The 9,017-nt window shown below is 45.0% G+C and overlaps 1 protein-coding gene across 1 annotated transcript in view; it reads right to left on the reverse strand.

Annotated features, from left to right (window-relative positions):
- Nucleotides 1-8,011, reverse strand: part of OTOS (otospiralin) — a 34,424-nt gene extending 26,413 nt beyond the window's left edge. The window contains exon 1 of the mRNA XM_027884372.1: nt 7,924-8,011. Coding sequence (XP_027740173.1) covers nt 7,924-7,959 — 36 coding nt within the window. The 5' untranslated portion in view covers nt 7,960-8,011. The remainder of the gene's footprint in view (nt 1-7,923) is intronic.
- Between the last annotated feature and the right edge of the window lie 1,006 nt (nt 8,012-9,017).

The raw sequence follows: 9,017 nt of genomic DNA on the forward strand, positions 1-9,017 counted from the left end.
ACTCATTGGGGTTTGTCTATCCTTTTAAGTAAACTTTGTGCTTTCAGGCTTTGTGGTAGAATTCATTCTTCAATGACTTCACGAGAGCTTCATTGTTAATATGGCCATATGTTGTCTGATGATCCAGCTGCCAATGTAACTCCCACATGTTTTCTCCCAACCTGGTTGCTTATTTGCTGTTCCCTCTGCTAGGCTAATGATGCCACCTTAATGCCCCTATTCATCTTTTTTCCCCCCACTGTCACTGTTTCTATTCTCACTTTTTATGTGACACGCCCCATTAAGTCGTTCCCTTTGCCATCCAAATCCTTTCCCAAACATTTGGGTGCTTCCAATACTGCTGAGTCCATCTTCCCTATTTATGCACTTGTGCAGGTGGGATGGCATGTGTTGAATCACGGCAGTGTGTCGCTGAGGGGCACAAGAAGTGACTCCTGCTTGTGACTGTCCACAGCAGGGCTGTTCCTAGGCCTGCATCCTCACTATGGGCTTCCTCTCAGTTTCCCTGTTTCATGTGCAGCAAAGACTATGTTGACCTTGTCTGATGTACTGTGGCATTGCTCCTGTGCTTCCCAGAACAGCAAAAGCCCAGGGAAGAACTAGAGTGACTGATTTCCAAGGGTTGTGTCCCTGGAGTGCAAGTAGTGTAAAGTAAAGCACTTCTGCTGCCCGGTTTGATGTTCAAGTCTCTTGTTTTGACACCAGGAGATTGAAACTGGAGGTTTTGATAGAGTGAGGAAAAGGTGGGGATTGGCTGGTAAAAAGAGAACCTTGCAGAGCTGGTGGTTGATGTATCTCATGGTGCTTCACGGGTACTCGGGCACTTCATTTTTATTGCAGGCTCCCCAGGGGAAGCTGTGGCTGGGTTAAATGAACATCTTTGAGCACTGTCCTGGTAAACCAGTGCCCGTGTTTTGCCCTGTCTGTATGTGATTGTCACTGACCCAGTGCTGCTGAGTGGCAGGAGGGCTCTTCCCCCTCTGTTAGTGCAGGGTGAGTTATTGGGCAGCCACCACCCAGGAATAGCTGTCTGAGGGCAGGGTCATGAGTGGCATCTGGGGCTATTTTCAGATAAATGTTGTCTGCACTCTCACTTTTGTCCTTGAGAGACTGACTGGGAAGCCACTTTTTTCTGCAGTTAGTTGAAAATCACATCAAACAAATAAATGTTCTGGCTGTGCTTAGTGCTATCCTGGAGGGAGGAAAGTCAATTAGGCAGCACTAAAATAAATGTGGAATACTTTGACCAATCTGGCATGAAACAAGAACTACCCAAGGTATGTCTGAGTGTCTTGTAGTGTTACAGTAACACGTAGCACTGGAGACATCGGCATTCGAGGTGGGGATGGACAGGCTAATGCTGGAGTCTGTCCTCATCCAAAGGCAGATTCTAGGTCCAGCACAGGGGAGGCTGCTTGGCCAGTCCAGTTCAGACAGCAGTCCTGCAGTGTGCATGCAGGCTGTCTGCAGCCTTGGGGTAAGAGCATTTTAAGTATGTTGCCCTTGGTTTTAGTTTCATGGATAATTTTAGAAAGCATATGCCTGGGTCTCTAATTTCCAAATTACTGCTGCTGTTCCATGTGTCAGATGGTATCTGTTCTTTCCTGACAAAACTTTCTCATCATCACCACTGACACTCAATACTTTTGCTCCAATGTTTCTGCTTTTAGTTCCTGGGGAAAGCTGCAGAGCTTGCCCTGCTGACCGACATGCCTGTGAGAAGGGAGGTGCTTCTGTGTGTTTGTCACTTTTGTACCTCTTGTTATGGAATGACAATGTCCATACTTCAGCCCAGGATACTAGAGGAGTGTTGGGAACATCAAAAGTGCCAGCTTCACACTTAGAAGTTTGCAAGTGCAGTTTTAGATGTGCAGTAGACAAATGCAAGCTGAGATATTTGGTGTTCTTGACTTCAGTTGCTCCCAGTCCGTGTGCAGTTGTTAATTTGAGTTTACCATTTCAGCCCCGCTTCCATCTTGGTGCTGACATCACCTCTGTTTCCATGGCAACTGGAACAGGGGGTGTGCAGAGAGCCCAGTGGCCCCCAGGTGACAGTCTGGGGCGCTGGGATGTCCTGTCAGCCAGCAGTGGGCCTGCCTGGGAACTGCTGCTTCCACTTGTTCATACTGCAGGGGTTTAATGGAGCTGGCAAAACAATATTGTGAGTTGAAAGAGACCCACAAGGATCACTGAGTGTAACTCTGCAGTGAATGGCCCATGTAGGGGTCAAACCCACACCCTTGGTGGTATTAGCACCACGTTCTAACCCACTGAGCTAATCCCTGGACCTTCAGGTTAAGTGGTCTGGTGCCCCTTCCAAACATTATCAGAATGTGAGTACCATGGACTAAAACTTTGCAGTTTGCATATCTGCATCAAGCTGGATGTTTTTGGGAAGCTTCAGCAAGAGTGACACATGTATTTATGCAGCTACTGTTTGTTTTATAAACTTTTCTTTATAAAGGTATGAGGCTACTGAGCTGTGGACTACACTTTCCACTACAGGATGCTTTGGTTTAATGGGGTGGCCTCTGCTCCTGTGTGCAAGAGCCATCCAAACCTGACCAAGCGAGAGGTCTTTACATGCTGTCCAGTCTTGCAGACAGAACTGGTTTGGTTTGGGAGCTGTCTCCCAGCTCATCCTGGCAATGCCTGGCCTTAGTTCCAGGGGTACATAACCATTTCCACAGAAATGTGGTTTTCCACATCCTTTTCTGGTGGCCATACGACATCCAGGAGCTCTAGAGGAGGAGTGTGGCTGGCCTGCAGAAAGGATAAAAGCTAAATGTGGAGAGATGGGAAAAGAAAACTAGGAGTGAAGAGTCTCATGACTTGGATATTTGCATATCCATTATCTTCCAGTCAGTTCACAGAGTCCTAAACATCATCTTAAGCCAATTTTGACTGTGTCTTGTTCTATGTCAAGAACCAAATATCAGGTCAAGAGCTTTGAAAGCTGGTGTTAGCTGCCTGAGATGCTCTGGAGTGCATTATCTTAGGTGCAGAGTCTGTTTGCTATACACAAAGTAAAAGCACCTCATATCCCTGTTTTATTGTAAAAATAATTTGTTTGAAGTGCTTGCATGCAAGAGCTGAGCACTGGAAGAGGCTGTAAAGAAATATTTTTCTTTAGTGCATGCTTTGAGCAGTGTGCAGTAAAGAGGAGCAGGGGGTAAGTACAGGTCACAACAGATGAAATGTAATATTGTCCTTTATTCTGTGTCTTGAATGAGACGGGGAACTTCTGGGGAAAAGTAAGATGTTATCATGTAATTAGACTATATCATCATGCAGGCTTTTCAGGAAGCAAGACAAAAGCTCAATGGATCTCTGAACCATTGGACACCTGGCTTTGCAACCTTGCTAAAGTGTTTTTAATATAGATAGGTGTGGTATAATACCTCAGACTGAAATAGCTCTCGTTGCTAGGATTGACCTTTTCATTGCTTGTTCAGCATCTCTGCCCCAGTTAAATGAGTTATTTCTATAGGAAGATTAAAATAGAGTGAAGAAGCAATTTCCAGAAGGATTTCGAGCACTCTTTGATGGGGACTTCAGTGCTTCTGAAAAAAATCTTAGCGTAAATAGTTTTCTCCTCTTTGCAAATACCATGACATTTTGGCATTATAGGGCAGTAACCTACACTGCACTAATTTAAGAACCTGATGTAAGCCCAGACTCATACAAAAGTTTGCTGGAAACATCTTTTGTGTGGTGTGTAGTGGTCAGATGTGTGAAAAAAAGCTGTGGAATGTGGGCTGTGCCATCGTGGGCTGTGCTGTTCAGCTCTGCTGATTAGAAGAGGGTTTATGGGTGTTTTGTGGCTGAGCACTGGGCCTGTGTACCAATTATGGATGTTCTAGGAATGTTCTGAGGAAGGGATGGGCTGGGTTGAGACAATGGGGTCACAGGCATGTCTAGTGGACAATACATAGCGTTGGGTCCCCCCTTGGGGAAGAAAGGACTGTCAGTTGAGGACTGCATCTCTAGCAACAGCTCCAAGGGAAGGCAGTGTTTTCATTGTGCCTTCCCTTAAATAGTCACTGTGGTTTGGGGTTGTGAAAACCCTACAGCATGCTTGAAAGAAGAATGTTGCAAGATGAAATTTCCCCCTTGATTTTTTTTTTTAATAACTTTAAAAGTATGTTGAAAATAGGCTTTAAGAAATACCTGGTGTCTACGTATGTGTGCACATACCCTCCTCTCTTGATTGTTACAGGGGAAAACTCCTAGTTTTGCAAAGAAATAACACCAGAGCTGACAATGCTTTCATTGCAAGATGCCCATCATTTTTGATGTTTTCACCCGGTCCCTTTGAAATTTTATGTCATGGTCTAATGCAGGTCTCATTCTCATAGTGTGTCCACCACTTTCAGGTACTCCCCACTCTTTCCATACCTGTATCTCCCTGCTGTTCTTGAGCCATAATCAGCATCCTGTAATGCACAGTCATGGGGTGAGTCACATCACCTATTCTTCAGTGCTCAATGCACCATCCCTCAGGGCTGTGTCTCCAGTTTGCTTTCTTCTCCAGGACTGCTGCTGTGTTACCTTGAAACAACTGTCTGACTGTAAACCAGGCTACAGGGGTGTAGGTCAGGGTTAATTTTTTGAAAGGCTGGACTGTGAAATTACGACAAGCCAACAGACCTGGTGGTTCCTGCATGGCTTTACAGTGCCTTGCCAGCCCAGCTCTTCTGCCTCATCCTGTCCTGCTGAGGGCAAGGGAGACTCCAGCTTCTTGCAGGCTGCCCAGGGAAGTGCTGGAATTGCCATCTCTGGAAGTATTTAAAAGACATGTAGATGTGGTGCGTAGAGAACAGGGTTTCATCCACGGTTTAGGATTGGTAATACTGGGTTAACACTTGGACTTGATGACCTTAAAGGTCTTCTCCAACCTACATGATTATATGATTCTACCTGAGTGAGGAGAACAGGACTCAACTGATGAGCTTTTCTGTTACAGAGGCTTTCACTTCTCTAGATCCTAGATTTGTGATAACAAATTGGCTACACAAAGAAGTGGATCTGTTTGCAATTTAATTTGGGTTTACTAAGACAGTCTTGTATAAGCTCATTCTGGCTTTATGTGGCTATAAATAATGCTTGGCATTGTAGCTGGCATAGGAAGGACATTGCAGCAGAAAAGATGTAACATTGTTTTTTTTCTGCCAAGACATGATTTTTAGAAAAAACAGCAGGAACAGAACATTCAGCAGCCCTTAATTGTGACTTTAAAAAGTGCAGATGTTGGGAAGTGCTTTTGGAGCAATGTTTTTGTAATAGTTCTGCACAGTATGAGCTGCATCTGAACTACTGAAAGCTTTGTGACTTTGTTTTGTAATCTAGACTCAGTTCTGCACCTTTTACTGCCACCAACTAGATTTTTATGTCAGTTTGGCACATTTGAAAGTCTTTCAGACCTCCATTTGGTCTGAACTCCAACACTGAGTGTTGTGTGCACAGACCTGACCGGAACCCAGCCTTAGGAGATGTTATCTTCTTCTGTGAAGGTTACCTTGGGTTCTCCCCAGCTGTGAAATCTGGGCAATGAGAGAAGAACTGAGGAACACTTATCCCCCTGGTTCCTTTTTCCAGGGTGAAAAGGCGGAAAGAGTTTCCTTTGCAGTTGGTTCAAAGGTTTTTCCCAGCTGAGGCTCTGCACAGGCACCCATTGTCTGAGGCTCCTCTTGGAAATCCTGGGTTTTGAGTGGAAGTAGGGGTGTTGTCAGACCTGCTGATCGTGTCCTTCATGAAGTGCACGAGGGAAGCTGCTGTGGCCATCAGGGCTACCTTGGCCACCCATGAAGTTTTGTGGCTGGAAGGGTCCACAGGTGCTAAACCAGCATAAGCCCCCAAGAGTTCAGTGTCCCCTCCTAAGGCCCCAGTGCAGGAAGTCTCCAGCAAGACTGAACTAAAAGAAGGAATTGCAGGAATATGTGAGATACCAGACCAGAGCTGGAGCTTACAGGCTTTAGCATTTACTGGCTAAGAATGTTGCTGGCTGTTTGAGGGAAGGCCCACTGAAAACACCACGTCTTGTGCTCGCTTTCTTTACTGCTACTAATACTTGAAGTTCTGGAATTCAAAATGAGGTTTTTCCCTTGGTATGAAATTGCCTGGGTGGTGTGAAGCTGACCACCTGGAGAGCAGAAATCCAGTGCATCAACAGAAAGAGGTTTCTCTTTTTTTTCCAATGTAATGCATATTTACCAGTCAGCATGTCTGACAGGCTTTTAGCAGTAAATATCACTGGAAACCAACTGCTGGAATCCCTGGCTGTACTAACAGAAAGGAGTGAGTGGAAAAGGGAATTCACATTCCAAATCCTTCCAGGCTAAGTTATTAAAAATAACAAAGTTGGAGTAGGACTGGGAACAGGCTTATCAGCACCTGGAGAATGATGAATTTCGTGATTGCTAAAAGCTGTTTGTTCTGTTGTAATTAATGTGAGTATTTGGCACATGCTGACCTTGGAAGTGGTCAGTGGTCCCAATAAATGTTTATTGGGAGGAAGCTGACTCAGTTCTTTGGATGTATAAACCTGGGAATCTCAGCCCTGAATAGTTTTGACAGCATTCATATGCTACCTTCTCTGACTTGACTCCCCACTGTTGTGTTTTTCTTCCTTTTGTCAACCTCAGATGTGGAAATTTATGTGCAGAAATGGTAACAGATAATTTCTACATTTTTCTATGGAAAAATCACAGATCCTATTGGAGAGAAGAAAAGTCTTACTGAAGGACTGGCTGGGAGACAGGCTTTGAGTTCAGCCCTGGGCTCAGCTAAGGGCTTTGTGAATAATCTAGAGGCAAACGGGTTAATCTGTCTGTTCCCCACCTACAGGCTCAGGCTAATAATGCCTTCTCGAGACATAGAGCATCAGGGATCTGGAGGCCTCGATTTTAACTTGGAAAGCCACTGTATTTCTACAGGAAAAGCAGCAAGACAAGACTAACAGATGGAGCACATTGTTTCCCAAACACAGTTTGACAGGGCAAAGCTTTAGTCCATTTGGGGGACAGGAGGAATGAAGGCAAGAGCAAATGCACTCACATAATCTCCTTTTTTAGCTCATCTCAACTGGGGCATCAACTGTATCTGCTTAACCTTTGCAGCTGAGGGCTCCTGCTTGAGCTAAGGCAAGTCCTGCTGTTTTATCACAGAGGAGTTCTTTGAAGTTGCTCTTGTATCTGTGTGTCAAGGTGATTACACTGCAGTGCATCCAGCTGAGATAGACTTCAGGGACCAAAAAAGTGTGGGAATAACCACTTTTAATGCCTGTATCTGGTCTTGACCAGTATGTGCTCCAGTTACTGTTCCGTGTCCTGCAGCTACAGCATTTCAGTAAGCTGGAGCCAACCTGGCCCATGCCTCAAAAAGTCAGATGTAAACTTTCTAGGTACGTAATTCCCAAACCTAAAAGCTTGGGTTTAGGCTGTGACTTACTGCACTGCCACGCTGTGCAGCAGAACAGAAGGAGTCCTGCCCCAGGACTCCTGTGTGCTATACCAGCTGTGCTTCCTGCAGGTTAGTGATGCAGCATATGATTATACATTTATATTTTGATATTGTTAAAGACCCACATGTGTAGTGTCCTTTTGTGCTTGGTGCTGTATAAATGCATTGAAAGTGATGATCCCTGCATGAAAAGCTCTTGGTTTCAAGACAAGTCAAAATGAGAATAAAACAGGCAAACCCCTCACTTTAGGTAACAGGGGGGGAAATTATAGAAGCTTTCTTATTTAGTTGAGGTTAATAACTGCAATATATTTGGAAATTACACAGGTTTCCAACCTTCCCCCCCCCCCCCTAAAAATAGTCTGCTTCCCATAGCAAAACAATACCAAGTGTTTGATCTGATCTTATGCTGCTGTGGATTAGGCACGTCTGCACTGCAAAGACTAAACAATCTCTACTTACCAAGGCAAGCTTTAAATGAGCTCCTTTGGAGGCCATTAACAAGCAGGTGAGGACACGCTGGGGGCTGCAGATGACTCTCAGCTTCTGGAGAGATGGGTGGGGTTTCTGGGGTGAGCCTCGTGCTGCTGTGAGGGCTGGCACAGACAAAGCAAGCACTGCTTTCTCTCCTCCTCCTGCACTGGGAGCAGAACCTGGCCCAAAGCAGTGACAAAGCATCTGTCCCATCACACATGGGCTGTTGCTGCAGCAGCCTTGGGGTGAAGAGAGTTTGGAGTGGGGAAGCTAAAGATGTGCTTCTGAGATTGCGGAAGAAATGCCTTCTGGGCTAAGGTGATTGGAGAGGAAATTTGGGACATGCAAATATTTGGGGGGCACTGGAAAAGCACTGAGATGAGTTGGGGATGGAGGCTTGAGCTTTCCTTTATGTTTTATGTGGAGGGTGTCCCAGTCAGTATTTGGAAAGGGACACAACAGCCCTGTGGCTTTCCTGAGGAGAACCAGATCCTCCTAATGCTTCCTTGCACTGGAAAATGTGGGAGATTGGGCACTGCTACCAACTGAGTTTGAGTTATGCCTGCTTGTGGAATTTAATAGCAATACTCCTCCTAGTTAATATAAAAGTGTGTGTCTGCAAGAACCACTTTAATCCTCACCTCTCTTAGTTCTCAGATTGTCTGTGCTTCCTTTGTAGCAATTGACACTCATTATGTCACAAGTGCAAATTGCCACAGCATGTTTTCTGTAGTTTGATGTAATGAGAAAAGAATTCAGATAACATCAATACCTCATCACTTTGCACTGATTGTTAGTGGGAACCAACAAAATCAGATACAGCTTTTCTGTATTAAGTGTACAAACAATCCATGGGATCAAAACCACTGACTTCAGTCGTGTCAGATTTCATGATTAAGTCCATGTTTCTGGGACAAAAAGTGAACGCAGATGAGAATTTTTGGAAAGCCCTCTGTTCTAAAGGGGTAGTGCTGCAGTTGTCTAAATGGCCCTGAACAAGGTGGGGCATTTTTCTAGTTTGGGAAGGGTTGTGGTGTGGTGGGCACTGCCTTGGTGACCCCTTCCTATTAGACCACTGCTCC

This window comes from Empidonax traillii, unplaced genomic scaffold (assembly GCF_003031625.1).
Source record: "Empidonax traillii isolate 1590-97213 ecotype Southwest subspecies unplaced genomic scaffold, ASM303162v1 scaffold143:size1492093, whole genome shotgun sequence".
NCBI lineage: Eukaryota > Metazoa > Chordata > Aves > Passeriformes > Tyrannidae > Empidonax > Empidonax traillii.